Source organism: Plodia interpunctella, chromosome Z, assembly GCF_027563975.2.
Source record: "Plodia interpunctella isolate USDA-ARS_2022_Savannah chromosome Z, ilPloInte3.2, whole genome shotgun sequence".
NCBI lineage: Eukaryota > Metazoa > Arthropoda > Insecta > Lepidoptera > Pyralidae > Plodia > Plodia interpunctella.
Window position 1 is genome coordinate 10906773 of NC_071324.2, and position 19107 is coordinate 10925879.

Sequence of the window (19107 nt, forward strand, 5' to 3'; positions counted from 1 at the left end):
CAAATTCACTGCAAAGACAATTGCATAATTCAAAGACAGCTTTGCAGTGAATTATGCAATTAAGCAGCGTAATTTTCATTAATATCGTCTATCTATGATGACATAAAGTGAAGTCAATGGCACGTCAAAATACTGACTGATAATACACCCCCACCACCCCCCCCGCGAGCGATGCGTTTGCTATATACGATGAATAAAACTGTGCATCCAGATCACACACGCCAAAAACAAAGCATGTCTGGATCCTCAATAATAATGCTTGTTCAGCATTATTACAGGCCAACTGCTTTGATGGCGTCGAAATAATGAAAAACTGAAATACCAATGGCATTTCCTTTGTGATTTTAGCTTGCACATCAATATATTTGAACAATACACAAATCACAAAGCAGAATCGAAATAACCTTTCAATGGACCTTTAGTTTGATCAGATAAAAACAATGCTTTTGTCTCTTTTGTGAAATGAATGTCGTCCTGTATGGAAGTCCTGGAAAAAATTATAGGATACCTATGATCATAACCAACAAAAACATGAAAGAACTAAAAATAAAATCAATAAAAACAAATGAAATGAAAATGCCAAAACCCCGAACATTTTGTCTATCTTCTGATGTTAATATATTAAGAAAACTAATCTGTTTCAAACACTGCCAGAACTGAATAATTTCGTAAAAAAAAAGTGCCCAGATCATTTTATTAACACAACACCAAATCAAGCGTATCAGAGAATATCTACAAAGGTTGGAAATTTCACCCAAAAATGAAAACCTAGGCCATAGCCTGAAAACATACCCCTTTTTCCATAAAACCTCTTCCATTTTCCATAAAACTCGTCGCTAGACCGGTTCTTGATACGGAGTGAAAAAACCCACAATGGCGCCCAATTATTGTGGTCGAATTTTATTAATTAAAACATAAATTATGCCAGCTTTATCAGATGCCTATCACCACAATATTGTGAACTTTGCAATCAAGGTTAAAAATTTTGTAACTGCAGTGAAAGCAGTGAAGCAGTTTGATTATCTCCAAAGCCCTGAAATGGTATCAATTATTGCCAAATTTTTTTCTCTGTCAAAATTCTGTGTCAAATAGTGTCTAAATGGACTGACTACGTTTATCAACATCGAGAAAGCCTCACAGCGAGACTGGAAAAATTGTCATCTTTTTAAACTGCTGAACCAACTTGTTTACAATTATTTCCGGCCTTCCAAATACAATGTTAACACTTCAAATATCTGTTCAGGTGTCGTATTGCCTATCAACAAAGATGCAACCTTTTCCTTGGCTTCTGCTCGAAGAGCTTACTTAAGCGTATGTGACGCATTACCCGTATATTTACAGAGTTGTGTCGACTGTTCGAAGGCTTTTTTTAAAACTTAGCAACAGTGAGTTTAAAAGAGGTAACATACTGTGAGTTTGAAAGGACTTATTAAACTACTCCAATTTTCACTCACCCAGTACATTGAATCAACAACTTACATAACAAATTTTAACGAAATACTTTTAAGAAAAAAAAATCCACAAACTATACTTATATACTTTCTATACTGAGCATATAATCAACTGATATGTGAATGTGATATGTTTTGTTACAGATTTCATTGAAAATACCAATATTTCGTCATCAAAATCAGATTCGCGAATTTGGTCCCTGTTTTTAAAAAGAACGCTGAATGTGACGTAAGAATTTCTTTTGTTCGAAATACAATTGCTAAATATTGGAAAATATTTAACAACCATAATTTTATATATTTTTAATTAATAAGATTCTAGTATTGTTTATTGTTACTTAAACCCACCTCTTGGCAACACAAAGCTGACGCTCGATGAATCGGCCCAGTGACTACCTGTCGACTTACACCATTACGCCGACTACATACTATCGTCTACCTCAAGCGGGTGCCAACGCGAATGCACGAACGTTGCGTAGTTTGTACGAAAGCTTTTATTAACCACAACGAAAAACAAGCAATGTACGTCCTAACCGCAAAATTTGCTGACAGTGTGGAGACGACAAAGGACCCTTTAGTTCCATATGTACCCGAGGTCGTCACATCCGTTTAATATTTTTCCCTTAATCATACGTAAGGTAACAAAACAAGTGTGATAACTAATACATTAGACAAACCCAATATAGGGAAAGGCAACAAAAGATTTTATACATGTTCAGCACATATTGTATTGACCAATTAAAATTAAATATACACAAGTATGTATGTATATATACACAAGCAAATAAAAGACGTAAATAAAGGCTCTAATAATGTTAGAGGGTACATGCACTCGCCGTCTGTGGTAGATGGGGTTTTAGCCGGTAGGGGTCCGGCACTACCTGGGCTTCCCTTCCCAGGTGCCCATGATGGGTTTCCCCAGCTCCACAGGCGGTAAATAGGAAAAAAAAAGAAAAAAAAATGCAATCCGATGAGCACGGAAAATAAACAATTATAATGAAAGGATATCAGTTCAATTGAACGGAACGAAAAGAATTCCACATACCACATAAACTTAATAACCGTCGTAATAACAATATCAATCCAAATTATTTAAAATGGTATTCAAATTAAATAATTATATTTATCTAAAGCGGGATGATTTTTTTTATGAATGAAGTAACTACTAATACTATATGTCTAAAAACGAATGTGCATTGCTAAATAAGGTAAAAATATATTAATCACATGAAACTAAGCAAATAGCGTCGATTGAGCGCTACAATGGACCGCACGTGGCAGGCTGTTCGTAATAATGCAATATGCTTGCTACACGAGTTCTATGCTACTTAGATATCGTTCAAGCAGTTCTCCTTATTCCTACCTTCCTTATACCTTTCTCCGAAACGCGCTAGTTCCATTTTCTCCAATACATCGAGTGTGCTTATGTTATGAGACAAAATAGAAGTTGCATAATTGTTTAAATTATTTTATGTTGTATTTCAGAATAACGAAAATGTTATTGAAAAAAGAGAAATTGTTCCATCTGACAGCGAAAAATCCAGATCTATCAAAAACCGAAGACATGGATAAAGATGTGTCACACCATGAAGTGTGAATGTCAGGAAAAATATTATTCTGTGTCATACTGGTGTGACTAACTGGTGTGACAGCCAATCGGCTCTCATGAGGAACCATTAGCATTACCACCTTGAACCGCAAATTTTTCCATTCCTTCGCGAAGCTTTGACCGCGAAAGAAGCTTGGAATATACTCATTAAAACTTTCTGCGATTAAATGGATGGCGACAAGACTTGCTAGAAAACTCAATCCTTGTTGTGAAATAAAGTATTGGACAGGGTTTGGACACCACATGCTCTAAAATGTCGTACTTTACAATCGCAAAGCTAGTTTTCACAATACGTGATTCCCAACATCCATCACATCACAATAGAATACCAAATAAATGTCCGAGAGGGGGGTGTGAGCGTTTCATTGTCAGGTAGGTTGTCGTAATATTGCTAAATTCATCGAACGCTTCCAAATTCATTGAATACACACCTGTTCGGACTAATTCGCGCCGGACTTTGCGTTCCGATCTTCGACATATACATATATTTAGACCGAACACACAGAAATAATTTATGCAAACATTGAATTCCGTATGTATTTACTTCCTTCTTGAAGCTTTACCTGCACATAAACATCACAATGTGTCGTTTATATGCAAGTAAGGGTTTTTATATAAATCTACATTTGTTTTTAACAAATGCATTATCTGGTCTTTATGAAGCTGTAAAAACATTCAAACAGTCGCTCATCAGTTTATGCTTCTTAAAAAGTTGTTATTGTATATATATAATTTAAATAATAATTAATGGTTGAGTTTATTTTTATACTTCTTTTGATGAACTTTCTTATCAAATTTATGTTCGTATATGATCTGCAGCCTTCAGTGTCTGAATTATCTCAATGATCTTAAATATAATTATATCTAGAACATACATATACATATTTTTACAATTTTCTGACCTTGTCCCCTATTTTTAATATTGCTTTGGTCTAGGGATAATTTTCATTAGACAGGTGGCAGACAAAGGGATCACTCCCCTCCGTAGATTTAATCCATGTCTGACCGTCCTAAAGTTATCACTTTTCAATTTATTTCCAATCCACTCACGCGTACTTCATGAAACTCCACTAATCAGTTATCGCTACACAAAGGTTTCGTTTTATTTTATTTATCAAATGAATGGGGTTTCAACTCATTTTGCAGACCTGCCATATTCGAAACGATTTTAATGTCACAATTTAATATGTTTTTAATCATCAAAGGAGGTACCACTAACAAATTATGATACACAAACAAATTAAATTTTCACATTCATTAATACTTTAAAATTATTTAGTTCTGTAAGTGTATTTCGAAATGAATCGAAACATGTTCAGGATTAAAATTTCAATTACTTTTGCGTTTTCCTTAATTGTAAATTGCAAGCAATTAATAGTCTTCATTGTCAATCTCCACCGTAAACAATTTCAAATTCAAATTCAAATCATTTATTCAGAAATTAGACCTTCACAGGCACTTTTTCTCGTCAATCTTTATATTTATAGTTATTTCTCACAAGCTACAAACTACTGGCATTTCGGAACGACCACTGCTGAGAAGAAATGCCGAAAGAAACTCATTTGAACAGTGTTGGTCCCTATCGTTTTTTTATCTTTCGTGAGAGTAGAAATATAAGTATACAAAGTCCTGAATAGCAATCAAGATATATAATATAAAAATTTCGCCAGCACATTAACAAATAAAATGTGACAGCTGTAGACAAAGCAGAATATGGTCGCAAAATAAAAAACGGACGTGATGAAGTTGCACCCGCGATTGTTTGCCTCCCATGCTATACAGTAAACTTGATCAAAGTAAATTATATCTTAAGAATTAGAAAACCTTAGGAAGGCTTTTCTAAATTCGTTGACAGTTTGTCCACAGCGTCTGATTTTATATTTATATTGACTGACATCGGACAATAAAATTTGCTAGCTTGCTTTTTTTACTATGAAACATTCGTCCAGGATCTCTAATTAGAAATTTTGATTGACCGCGCGGACTAACATTCCTAGTGAATGCCTTTAGGCACAGCTTTTCCGGTATATAAGGGATGATGAATCCGGAAGTCAACTTTAGAAATCTTTAACTTTTAAAGATTGCAAAATACCTAATAAAGTGCCTAATTATTTCCTAATCGAAATTCATACAGACTTCCGATGGGTTCTATTATTTATTCTCACTATTCCCACTTCTACGATCCACCGGTGAATTAAAGGACATTTTTTTCATCTTTGATCCACGGGCAGATTGAAAGTTTTATTTTGGAAATCTATATTTTTTATGATACTATTCGACTTTCGACAAAATACAAGAACGGGTGGGCGAAGTGCGGGTTAGCATTTCATTTCTCACCATCGAATCTATTCGAAATGAGACACAGCGAACCAATCACATTGCGCCATTGTGACGCAACGACAACCACACTGCAATATGATTAGTTCGCTGCGATTCGATAATCGATTCGAAGTGTGACGGTGAGAAGTGAAAATGCAAACCCGCACTTGGCCCTCTGATGAATGATCGTCGTAATTGTTTGCAAAGAAGACAAGACTATTTCCGGAAGCCACACGCATCGACCGAAGAATCCCTCGATGCGCGCAGTGGTGTCCTAAAGTTCAATGTAGACCATTTGCGTATGCAGAACGTATGGGTAGCGGTTCGCATTTATTGTGGTAATACAACATACACTGTACACATAAGTGCGCTGCACATGCATTCGGCGTTAACACTGTTAAAACATCACCAATATTGCAATATTGGCGATATAGTCACACACGTCATGATGTGTAATTAATCAGAAATGGCGATGATTTTAGAGGTAATAACCAATAATTTGTAGTGAAACTGTGATTGGAAGATCAAAACGGTGTCCGAGATGGCTATACGACGAATATATTCCCAATTACTTCTCACAAATCCTGGCCCGAAAACAAGACATGGATTAGCGCCCAAGTTTTTGAATAAACTGAGAACATCTTTTCACTAATATTGTTTTGTACAGTTTTGTTTCGCTTCTTATGAATATTGCCTTTGTACAATTTTCAATTTGTGTGATAGATATAAAACAGAGATTCATTTATCGATTACAATGGCGTCATATATTTAAACTAGTAAATTTTCTGTAACATATTGTACAAAAAACTCCCGTCACTAAATCCATTCTGCAGGTACCGAAGTAAAACTTAGATAATGATTGTTATCTATATAAAATTAAATTAATTTCAGATAACAAAAAATCCCAGTATTATGATAAATATGCAGTTCATTCACTAATAAACCTACGCAAAGTTATAAACTGAACTAGTCATTGTCATTGTGACTCGTAGAGTCTGTGGGACTTGACATGTCGATAGCTGTACTTCTACCTTGTATGTAGTATCCCTATTTCTTACTAGTTACGCCACATCCTCACAAACTTTCCCATTAATAATATTAATAGGATTCTAGATATAAGTTTTCATTACTAGTTGTTTCTTCTCAGCATATTATAATATAATAAAAAAATACAAGGTTTTATTTAATTTAAAATTAATTGAAAGTTAAATCAAAGCGAGTATGTTTTATTCGGTTGGCCGTGCAACTAAAATTTGTAACAGATAATTGTAATCAATTATCATTTGCAACATTGAATTCTAAAGATAATTCTTTAGGCTAACGAGCTGAAAATTTAATATACACGTTTAGTTTTGACGACAATTTATGAAGAAATTTGGTAAAGAAAAAACTTTTTACGTCAGCAAGGAATGTCTGAAATAAAAATGTATTAATAATAAGAAACAACTCTCAGAGCTAAGTAAAAAGAAAGAATGAAGACTGAAGGAAATAGATAATTGATTGATTGATTTGGCTAAGCATTGGCTGATAAAATGCTAATCTGCAATTAAATCATAAATTTAAGCTATTGATACGTCAAATTAAATTCTTTTTTTAAAAAACTCCCGGGTCTTTCCTCAATGCTTCTATCGATATAACAGTGCTACACATTTGATGGCCGATTTACACAAGCGAACGAATGCCCATATTATCCCCACTTTGGTTGTCCAATAGTGTCCAACCAATCGTTTAGTGCGTAAATTAGTGAAATGCATACCCAATAGCCGTGAATGCACCGGCAATTGTATTTTAGTGGCAATGACACAAGAGGGGCATATTTCACACACGGCAGTGATAGGAATTGCAGTACTAGGCCATGCAATGCACAATTGCACATGTCTGAACAACAGACATGACCCGTGCGCGGCTAACTAGTTGACTTAACCAAATCAGAGGAGATAAAAGTTCTAACCTTCAAATAGCACCAGCCGCATCTCGTGAAGTCCAGGGTATATTTGTTAGGGAAGGAGGTTAAGTGCGCCGCAAAGTGGTGCGTCCAGGTCCTACGAAGCGCAGCAGTCTCAGAACTGAACACTATCTTCCGCGCTTGACGACTGTTGCCCGAAGAAACCAACAGCTCAAAACAGAATGAGTTCGCCGTTGTACTGTCAACAACAAAAAGACTATTTAAAATAGCTAGGACTGTAGTTCAAAATATTAATAAATAAAAAATAAAAATCACCTTATTTTTTTAAGAATTAGATAATATGTATTTTCTGCTTACTAGAAAGAAATCAAAGAAATCATTTACTGGTACTACGCCATCATTATTCTCAATAGCATACTAATTTATTCTTAAATAGGAATATCAAAATTACACATGTAATTAGATATATTAGAAAATGTCATCATTAATGTTCTTAATGGTAGTAATATATCACTATTATCACAAAAATTGGCTTAAATAAATATGTTAGTAGGTACGTCAAACTTAAACGATTGTTTTGAGGTTGTTCGATTACTCATCGATATTGCTAATCGAAAACTACCTATTTGACCAGCAGTTTAATTGAAACAAATCAACTCTAATTGTACGACTCACTGTCTGACCAAAAAGGCAGGTTATTTTTATCACACAATCATTTTCCGATAGAACAGTAGAAGGACATTGCCACTTGCCACGTTCGTTCTCATTAGTTTATCGGAAACTAGTAGTTTATCGAACACGGCACCCTCACTAACGGCGAAAAGTGGGTGAAATTCACATCTCATCACATTCGCGAATCGACTCGATAGTTTGTCGATTCGCAGTGAGATATGGATTGCAAACCTACACTTCGGCTTCACTTCAGCTGCGACTTTTTATTCTAGATTTTAAAGTCAAAATCATTCAGAAATTAAACATTCCAGGCACATCACGTTAATATTTTTAGTACACTTATATATTTTTAGTACAAATATAACCTTTGAACCCTTCAGTCATAATTTCTAAACCATCATGTATGAAGCAGGATGTCAGTTTATTGATTTACCCATATCAGATGCATTGGAATCTTGCAATTATCTTCCAATAATTACTAATTAATCTTCCAATTACAATAGACCTATATTTTTTGGACATCGTCAAATGATGTGATTTTCTACTCAGTTCCATTACATACATCCAACATTCAAAATTAAGAATTTGGTATATGAAGCTAAGCTAATATATATATATATATATATATATATATATATATATATATATATATATATATATATATATATATATATATATATATATATATATATATATGTATAATAATTCTCATATAACACAAACATTGAAGTAGCATTTATAATAACTTATTTTCGAAATTTGTGTAAGGACAGATAATTAAAAATGTATATTACTAGGTACATACTCGTATGAGTACTTATTTATATAATCTGTTTTCATTAACTTAATTGATCCTATATTATCAATATAGTATTCATTTTAATATAGGATTAATTAAGTTAATGGAATCCATTACAAAATTTTTGACTGTACAAAATGAATTGAAATATTACTTTGCATTATAGTGAGTGGAGTTAATGACATCAACCTACCCAAAATTATTTTGCAAACAGGTTTATTTTATTATTGCTACTGTATACTGGGCAAACCATACCATAGCCTGATGGTAAGCAAACACTGCAAAAACTTCAGACAATACAAAAAACAAAAAAATTCTGATCAATTTTGGTGGTAACACATGTGATTCTATAAATATTAATATTATATCTTGTTTTTCCTTTTTCAATTTTTCTAATGTACTATCAACTCCTGTATGCTTGTCGGAGTTTTAGCAAATGATGAGTGTTTTTTGATTCGAGATAGTAGCTATAGATGCAGGTTGCATTTCAAAAGGCATTGTATTATGTTTGATGACAAAGCAAACAGTTGTGATAAATTAAAATAAAATGTGATAAAACTACGTAAAATACTTCATAATGATATAAATATATATATAAATTTACTCACCTTGTAGATATAGGCAGGACCAATTGCACTGAGTGTATATTATCCAGTGTGTAAGCCTCCTTTAGAACAGATTTTGTTGGGTCTGTATAACACATAAACTTTTGCTCAGACAGAACACAGTACCGCGATTGTGAGTTTTTGAAGATTTCCTCCCCTACTGCAGACCCTACCCGGGTCAAAGTTCCGCAGTAATACGGAACTTGTAGTTGATTTATTGGAGGGCGTTCAACGGTTTTCACATCCACCCCTTCTTGTTTATTCACCTTATTTAGTTTAGAGTCTAATTTTAATATTTGTGTGAATTTATGCATCACTGACTTTGGAGTCTTTTTTGTATCATTGCACAGAGGTTTGTTACCATCTTTGACAACTGGTTCCATCAACACTGGCTCTATATCAGGAAACAAACTGTCTGACCTCTCTGGTGGCGTTGGGGGATTGAAGTGCTCACTCTCCATGAACTCAAAATGATCTTCATGCCCATCATTTGAGATGATAGAACCATATGTGTCACCAATCAAAAAAGATTCCAATAATAACAACTCATTACTAACACCATCATATTTTCTTGATGAACTCGTGTTCAGAGGGTCAAATTCAAATATTGTACTTTTACTAGGTCTCTCATCTATTATTTCAGTGTTTACCTCCTGCGTAGATTCTTTGGGAGCTTTTGAACATGGCAGAGTCCAATTTTCATACATAGAGTTGTTTCTCATAAAGCTTACCTCACTAGCCCTCTTCGTCCTTCTTTCTGGTATCTCCACCGTCTCACTGATCATGCTGTTTGTTCTGGATTGTCTTGGGGTATCATAAGTCATTTGATCGCTTTCAATCATGTTTGGATTATGTTCAAATTCTATGCTGTCTCGGGAAAAATCACTCATAGATTCTGTATTTGAATCAGAGTTGTTGGAAAATATCGAAATGTCATCAAACTGTGTTTTGTTTAAAGCCAGAGAAGGATTTTCAATATGTCCATCTTGTTTTCTGTACTTCTTCAGTTCCAGCATAGGAGAATGGAATTGTATGTTTTCAAAGAGACTGACATCGACACATGGCATGGACATATGTTTCTCTGCTAGATTTTCATCACCATCCAATCTCTTATGTCTGCGCAGCTTCAAACTGGACTTGGTCCCGTCGAAGACAGCTCTTGAAGACTGCAGCGTTCTTTCCAGGGTTTCTTTGGCAAACTTTGAACTGTCTGTTTTGGCAGTTTTCGCCGAACTAGCGACTTTATTGGCCACATCTCCCGTGATTTTTGACACAGAACTGAATGATCTCAAAATGGCAGTACTCCTAGATTTTTCTGTAGTCGGAACCTTTGTTCGGGGAAGCGGCACCGGCTGCTTCGTTGTTGAATCTATTTGCGCTGGTAACACGCTTCGAGGCTTCGGGACAGGCGGATTATCCATATCCCAAGACCTAACGTATCACTATTATATTGATTATGTACACAAAATCGATACCAATGTACCTACTACAATACTATTCAACAAGTAAGCCACACAAACAAAAACGTTGAGTCACCAAGTAGGTACCATAATAATTCTCTAAATTACCTCAATATCAAATTCCAGAAGAACTAACACTATTGAGGCTTTTAGTCAGTAATTTGAAATCCATACGGTAATGAATTTAACGCGGAAATAGACACAGAACAAATTGAATTAAATTGTAGTAAAAACACTTCCTTTCACGTAGGTACTACAAACAACAGGGCCACGGATAATCCAATTCATGGATTGATGTGATACAGAGCCAATGGGTGTGCGACGTAAAAAGAACAGTGTTGTCAGCTTAGAATATACCGGCCGCGGTTCTGTCAATAAATAAAAATGTTCACTAACCACACGACACGCACAACACAATGTATGGAAAGCTTCAGGAAAACTCGAAAAAGTTTTTTTACAAAAATGACATCTTTTACACAAGCTTTTATTGTCATCAGAGAGATCTAATATTGCATTTGACATGTGACAAAAAAATACAATCATTGCAGTAAACCGTTAAGAAGTTCTCTCGTCGTGAGCCGATACTGGGTGCGCCATCAGTTCAAGCATAACATTGTATTGTCCAAATTAAACATATACATAAAACTTTACCTAAATCCATTGAAAATATATGCTTCTTAATTGAGCAGATATTTTCAATGAATTTCAGCTTCGAAGTACTTGTTTAGTACTTAAATAATAATTGGCAATGTGACAGTTTTACGAGATATGTTTTAAAACAGGCGACATGTGTTGATTTACCACCACAAATTGATATTCTTTATAAAAGTTCATACCTAGACCTAGTGTCGATTAAATTAAAAATTTCCCGCAAAAAACACTACAAGATCATTACGTCACACAATATAGCAAGTTTGCAACCAATGAAAAAGCGGACTTTTGACAACTGAATTCACTACAGAGTACCTACCTAATAACTAATAACTATCTAATGTCTGAATTTATTTACAAGTTTGTATATAAGCTATGAGGTCGCGCCGTTACTTTCATGACCGCTTGTATGTATCTTGGCTCCCTGTAAACCGAGATTGAACATGTTCAAACCTACCTTTTTACAAAAATAAAATTAATCTATTACAATACAGAACCGTACAAATGGAAAGAATGGAGGCTTTTGCCCACCAGATGGCTCTAAATAAAAAAATAACTTAGTATAAATAATAACTAATAAAATATAAAATTACATATTTATCATTTAGTTCAATACATACATAGTAGAGTATGTAGGTATTGAAAACGATAGCTAAATTCCAATACTTTGCAAACATAATGATACATTTCGATGATGAATGAATTTTAAATTGGGTGTGATAAAAATGTGATGGTGGCGCTAGTGTGCGCCCACACACTATGCAGAAGCACTGAACTCTAATCAAACAAGGCGAACTATGTATCTCTTCCAACTTTTGAAGATCTTTTGGCATCTTTGTGGGGGCGCCACCATCGATCCAATGTCACGGCGTCATATAATGCACTATTTTTAAAACGCCGTCATACCCATTGCGTTCATAATATTACATTAGAACGGTGGTTCCTTACGGATTTTATGTATATAATATTTATAGAATATAGCTCAACATCGAGGTCATTTTAAACTTGCTTTAAAAAAACTAGTACATACAACCCTCGGTGCGCGAATCCAAGTCGCACATGACCTAAATATATATATTTAGAAAATAGGTAAATAATGTATTATAATTATATAATAAATGTATGATAATTTCATTCAAGAGATATGTAGATTATAGTATTGATGGCTTAAAATATTAGTTAATCTTACAGTTGGTCCTAAGATCTAGCGGAAACGACGAGGACGGTAAGCGGAGCTTACCTTAATGCGCTGTGGCAGAGACCAAGTTCATAGTGACTCAACAGCTGTCAACACATAAGCGGCCTCCTAGCTGATTATTAACACTGTTTGTTTAATGTTAAACTAAGTAAAATGTCTTTTTCATCTCTGCGTTAAGTTAATTTAATCCGGGCTGAGATGCCCAAAATCACATTTTTGATGTAAACTTTTATTGTTGTCAGAGAGATCTTATTGCAATCAATGCGTGACAAAAAAAACATGTCCGTGCAGTTACCGATGAGGAGTTCCCTCGTCGGGTGCCATTCCTGGGCGCATCATCTGGTTATGCTTATTATATATAATAATGCATTATCGTCTAAACGAATTATGTGAAGAAAATTACAGCTCAATCGGTTCAAGATATCTGCTTCAAAATTGAGTTACAAGTTACCACCCGAATATACACTTAGGTACATCGTAAGTTAAATAAAAGCTTGTAAAAATAAAACAAATTTTGAAGATTTTGCTGTGATTTCAAAACCGGCCGCCTGGCTGACATCAACGTGTGGCAATGCTATTGTTTCCTATCAGCTGTCAATACTATGTGTCCTTTAGTCGCCTCGTACAAAATCCAAGGGAGCATATGCTCCCGTTCTACTAGGGTTGGTTATATTCTAGGGCGGAACCACAGCTCACAGTTCAGTCGTTACACGACCAGACACCAGCCTATAGAGATACATATAAACTTATAATAAAACAATTTAGTTAATTGTTAAAGTGCCCGGTCGAATTTCAATATTTTTTTCTCTACCCCTTGCCTATTGACGCCGTGGCTAATTAGAGATTGGCCAAACTTGGATGTTTTTCTAGAAACAACCAAAGGTTTTCTGTCTGAAAACTTAAAACCAGGGAAATCTCAGTAATGCTGAAATCAAATTCAAACTTCAATTAAATGTTGATAAGGTATCAAACGGCTACAAGTTTTCAAACAAGTTGTTATTTCTATAATCTAAAGTTCTCGAAGAAGGTAATTTAAAAATGATAGTTCTTGCTCTCTATTACTGGTAATTTGTCTAAGTCTCGTCTCGACCTAATTATGTTAATAATATACCCTATTGACTAGATATTTTTTTTTGTAAAGCTGTGTACCCATACATTGGTAAGACGTACCCGGAAAATCAAATGAATAATAAAAAAATTAAGCAATCAATTAAATCGAAATGGCTAATATTTGAAATTCACACAACGCAATAGACAAAGCGTTTATCGTGTATAATCGTATTATTCACATCCCTTGCTTTTTCAATTAAAATTGTGTTTTTTCAAAATTATATATTGATTTGCCCTTTTTTGACTTTATATTTCTTGTACTTAGTCTGTTGTAGTTAATTCTTTATCAAATATTCCCGTATGAATAGACATTTTGTTAATTTAATACATTTATTGTGTAATATGCTTATATAGGTACTTAATTATGTTTACGAGCTCAAATATCCGACGGTGAAATTGGCCTACGAAGTTATCATCAAGATATAATCATGGAAAGATCTGAAATCTATTGAATTCAAATGTATTACTATTTAATTAGTTAGTATTTTGTTGTCAGAATTTATTGATATGATTATCATATCGAATAATGTTTATTACTTACGCTTTATTAGCTGCGTTTCGGGGCTTCGCTCCCGTTGGAATTTCGGGATAAAAAGTACCCTGTGTTATCCCAGGTTATTTTGTACCAAATTTCATAACAATCTGTTCAGTAGATAATGCGTGAAGAGGTAAGAAACAAACATACCTTCGCATTTATAATATTAGTTGGGAAGTTGGGATTGGGATTATATATTATATATCAAATATTTAATGTATAGTATTACTTTGTTATGAAATATAATTGAAAAGGGTAATTGGTAATAATATTATTTTCTTAATTTTCATTTATACATAATATATATGCCATAACAAATAAATTGTAAATTAAAAAGTTCCATTTATGTAAATCCTAAGGTACTAACTTCACGACAATATACAAACAACAATAAATACATAAATGATGAATAAACAGTCAGTTATAAATCAATTCAAATAATGTTATATTATTATTATCATTATTTAACCTATGTACTTTTAAATATTGGAACCAGATATGGAATTGGATCCATATATACATATAAGTATTTTGGATATATATAGACATGGCATAAAAGGGGCAGGGGGCATACCTATGCAGGTACTGGGAATTCCGGGAAGAGGCGTATTCTAAAGTCAAAGGTGGGCGCATGCCGCATGCGCGGTTTTCACCCCGCTGCCGTGATGTCCTGTTAGCTCATCACATTCGTCTTCCGAATCTCGTGGAGGAAGGTCGACTAGTAAATCAACTAAAATTTTTAAATTCACATATCTCGTAAATTCAATTCAGTGCTTTAACTGTTTAAGTTAAAATTTTATTTGAACGGTTAAAATATTTTTTTAAGTTTTCGGTTTGAGTTTTTTGTTAGTTCTTAATGTTTAAATAATTTTTTATATTGTTAAATAGTGTTAAAAGTTCAGTGCTGATATTATGTTTTAAAAACAATATTTTAAGAGATCGTTTTTTATTTTAAAAAATTAAAAGTCATGGTAGTTAAATATAATTGAAATCAGTACCTAAAATAGATTTTCTTTTCAACTTTAAATTTGGTATTTGTAAAATTATTGAATATGAATTTAACAAAAGTTTTAAATGACATTATTGTGAGTGATGGTGCGAGTAAAATCATTGTTAATGTTTATTCTATGTACTTACACCAAAAACAATTTCTAAAACAATTGAATTTCGTAGTTTAAAAATTTATTCATCATTTCATTGTATGATGTGATTATGAAAAAGTGAGCTGATCAAATCCGTAAGTACCTACATTAAATCTATTCCATAATATTACATGTTATTATATCTAACTAAAAATGTTATCAAAATACCTATATATCGATTGATATCAAAACAAACACATTTTATATAAAAAATATTTTTGTAAGTAATTAAATTATACAATTTCTAATATTCCTAATGGCAACAAGACTTTTCTTAACTCTACGATAAGGAGACTGCTGCGAGACGCTGACTTGCCTTGCGATTTCATCTGCTTTATTGTAGCCTACTGTATTTTAAATGCCTAATAGTATTTTCTAATTTATTAAGTTAAACATTATTTTACTCTCTCATTCTCTGATTTTCAAGGTATCATACGTGACTTTAAAATAGCGACAATGAAGTACTAAAAACAATAACATTTTAACTACATATTTTTAAACAATTTTTAAATAATTATTAATTTGAAGGTGTTATTCATACATTTTTCGAGAATTTTTATTAGTTTTTTACTAAAATCCAGTCAGGAGGTTATTATTATTGGTACTTCACCGTTAATATGTTGATTTTTACCGCGAGCGGAGTCACGGACAACTGCTATCATAAATACGCTTAAAATGTGAGTGAGAGAGGATGTTGGTCACTCAGACACGCGCAAATTGTGCTAGGAATTAATTTTTTTAACTTTAAACAAATATAGAATGAACAATGTAATCTGGATTGGTAGGCACAGTCGAACGCATATGAAGTTGCTGCTTGGATCTTTTATGCGGCGGCTATAGCGACGAATTTGCAATAAATTTGGGTAGCTTGATAATACTTTGATTTGGTTGGCGAATAAATATGAATAAGCTGTTGACTATACTACATTTCTAGGAGAATTCTTTATTTTCGAGTAAGTCTCTTAGAGTTTTCCAATATACCGGCTATACACTATCGGCAAACAGATTGCTGATCATTGGCGGGGTCGATATATATTGCTGGATTTTCTCTGTGGTAAAAAACCTCACATATAAACTAAACTATTCGTTGGCCGAAAGTGTATAGCAATTATTTGTTGTTACGCCAAGCGCTCATTGCGATTTGTTGTTTATCGTGTCAATGTGTCCGTTACACTGAAATGTACCTACCCTTACCTACCTCTACCTACCCTTACCTATCACTACTTACCCCCTACCTATACCTACCTACAGCTACTACTCTTACCTACAGATACTACACCTGCCTACCCCTACCCCACCCCTACACCTACCCCTACCCCTACCCCTACCCCTACCCCTACTCCTACCCCTACCCCTACCCCTACCCCTACCCCTACCCCTACCCCTACCCCTACCCCTACCCCTACCCCTACCCCTACCCCTACCCCTACCCCTACCCCTACCCCTACCCCTACCCCTACCCCTACCCCTACCCCTACCCCTACCCCTACCCCTACCCCTACCCCTACCCCTACCCCTACCCCTACCCCTACCCCTACCCCTACCCCTACCCCTACCCCTACCCCTACCCCTACCCCTACCCCTACCCCTACCCCTACCCCTACCCCTACCCCTACCCCTACCCCTACCCCTACCCCTACCCCTACCCCTACCCCTACTACCCCTACCCCTACCCCTACCCCTACCCCTACCCCTACCCCTACCCCTACCCCTACCCCTACCCCTACCCCTACCCCTACCCCTACCCCTACCCCTACCCCTACCCCTACCCCTACCCCTACCCCTTACCCTACCCCTACCCCTACCCCTACCCCTACCCCTACCCCTACCCCTACCCCTAGCCCTAGCCCTAGCCCTAGCCCTAGCCCTAGCCCTAGCCCTAGCCCTAGCCCTAGCCCTAGCCCTAGCCCTAGCCCTAGCCCTAGCCCTAGCCCTAGCCCTAGCCCTAGCCCTAGCCCTAGCCCTAGCCCTAGCCCTAGCCCTAGCCCTAGCCCTAGCCCTAGCCCTAGCCCTAGCCCTAGCCCTAGCCCTAGCCCTAGCCCTAGCCCTAGCCCTAGCCCTAGCCCTAGCCCTAGCCCTAGCCCTAGCCCTAGCCCTAGCCCTAGCCCTAGCCCTAGCCCTAGCCCTAGCCCTAGCCCTAGCCCTAGCCCTAGCCCTAGCCCTAGCCCTAGCCCTAGCCCTAGCCCTAGCCCTAGCCCTAGCCCTAGCCCTAGCCCTAGCCCTAGCCCTAGCCCTATGTTTCAGATTAAAATAAAGAATCCAAAATTATCTTTACAGATTACAATGTCGTCGAACTTGCCTCCAAATATAGAATCAAACGTAAAAAAAAAAGAAATAAACCACGCAGAAGCACAGACAGAAGACTCTGATGTCTTGGATGCAATAACGCCAGATTTCGCGAGTCCTAGAGACTCCCTAGTTGCAGACACGCAGCCGGAATGTTTGGAATTGCAGGCACTTGACTCGGACCACAACGATGGTACTACAACCAGCCATCGACCAGAAATACGACAAGATCTCGACGAGATCGTCAATGACTACAGCGAGCATGAACACTCAGAAAATGATTCGTCTATGAGTGACGCTTGCTGTTTGGAATTTTGTCATTCCAAAAAGAACCAGCATAATGAGGAGGAAACCTACCGCCCAACAGCATCTCCGATGCCTCCGCCCTTATGACATACGGCACGACGACGTTCCCGCGCGAAACGGCAACCGCAGACCCGGCAACCGCAGACTCTGCAACCACGGGCCCGGCAGATCTATCATGGTCCAATCATCATTAATGAAATACCGCCGAGCCCCGAAATGTCTGTGTTTCGACAAAGAGGGATGGAGCAAATAAGACAAAGAACCCGCAACGGCGAAGTTAAGGAAGATTTGGGTGAAGCACATACAAATATCAATGTTAGTCAGTATCTTGATATACACCAAGATAGTGGTTCGCCTGTAGAAAGTATAGAAAGTGAGGTGCTGCCACCACCTGATCCATATGCCGACCCGAAGCCATCGACGAGCACTGGCGTTGAGTTGCATGACAGCCCGCAGCGATCGACTAGAAGTGAAATATATGCCAGCGTGCCGCCTTCCAAGACTGCCGATCTCACACTATATGTGAGATCGGCCAACATGTCGTCACCGACGAGCACAGCAACACAATGTGCCAGCCCGCAACGATCGACGAAAAGTGAGATATATGCTAGCCTGCCGCCGTCGAATTCGACCGGCAATGCTTTATACAGCAACCCGCCGTCACCGAATAGAACCGTCAAACCACTAGGTGGCCGCATGTCAGTAGTCACCAGCACGGAATGGCCTCGGCAGATACCGTGTAGGTGCTTAAATCTTTATAGGCGGCCGATATATCACGGCTTGCCTACTGCAATGTCAGCAATGTGCCTCAACCAACCAATAGACGAATATCGAGAGGCGGCATCGCATCCGCCCTACATAGTACACGATCTGATGCGTTGCCGGGAATGCTACTGGATCGCCAAACGGCAGGACAGGCCAAGAATCTGTTTACGGCTGACGGGGTATCCAATGTACCGACGATACCTTGCTTTTGAACAGCTGACATTTTTCTGCTCCCAGTAAGTATTATTGTGAATAACTTAAATAAAAACAGGATTATTATGAAATGTCTATAT

At 36.4% G+C, this 19107-nt stretch overlaps 2 protein-coding genes across 2 annotated transcripts in view; one reads left to right on the forward strand and one right to left on the reverse strand.

Annotated features, from left to right (window-relative positions):
• The window catches only part of RhoGAP15B (Rho GTPase activating protein at 15B), a 42592-nt gene extending 31492 nt beyond the window's left edge, over positions 1 to 11100 (reverse strand). The window contains exons 1-2 of the mRNA XM_053767689.2: positions 9365 to 11100; positions 7331 to 7523 (exon numbers count right to left, since the gene is read on the reverse strand). Of these exons, the coding sequence (XP_053623664.1) occupies positions 7331 to 7523; positions 9365 to 10782 (1611 nt within the window). The 5' untranslated portion in view covers positions 10783 to 11100. The remainder of the gene's footprint in view (positions 1 to 7330; positions 7524 to 9364) is intronic.
• Positions 11101 to 15913: 4813 nt separating this feature from the next.
• LOC128683234 (uncharacterized) lies at positions 15914 to 18136 on the forward strand. Its single transcript, XM_053768637.1, has 3 exons — positions 15914 to 15918; positions 16728 to 17297; positions 17341 to 18136. Exons 1-3 carry the CDS (start codon positions 15914 to 15916, stop codon positions 18134 to 18136), a joined length of 1371 nt encoding a protein of 456 aa, XP_053624612.1.
• The last annotated feature ends 971 nt before the right edge of the window (positions 18137 to 19107 follow it).

What these genes read in the sequence shown, in the direction of transcription:
- LOC128683234 (XM_053768637.1), top strand. An exon ending in TACCCCTACCCCTACCCCTA is followed by an intron (nt 17,298 to 17,340) that starts GCCCTAGCCCTA and finishes CCCTAGCCCTAG; the next exon opens with CCCTAGCCCTAGCCCTAGCC.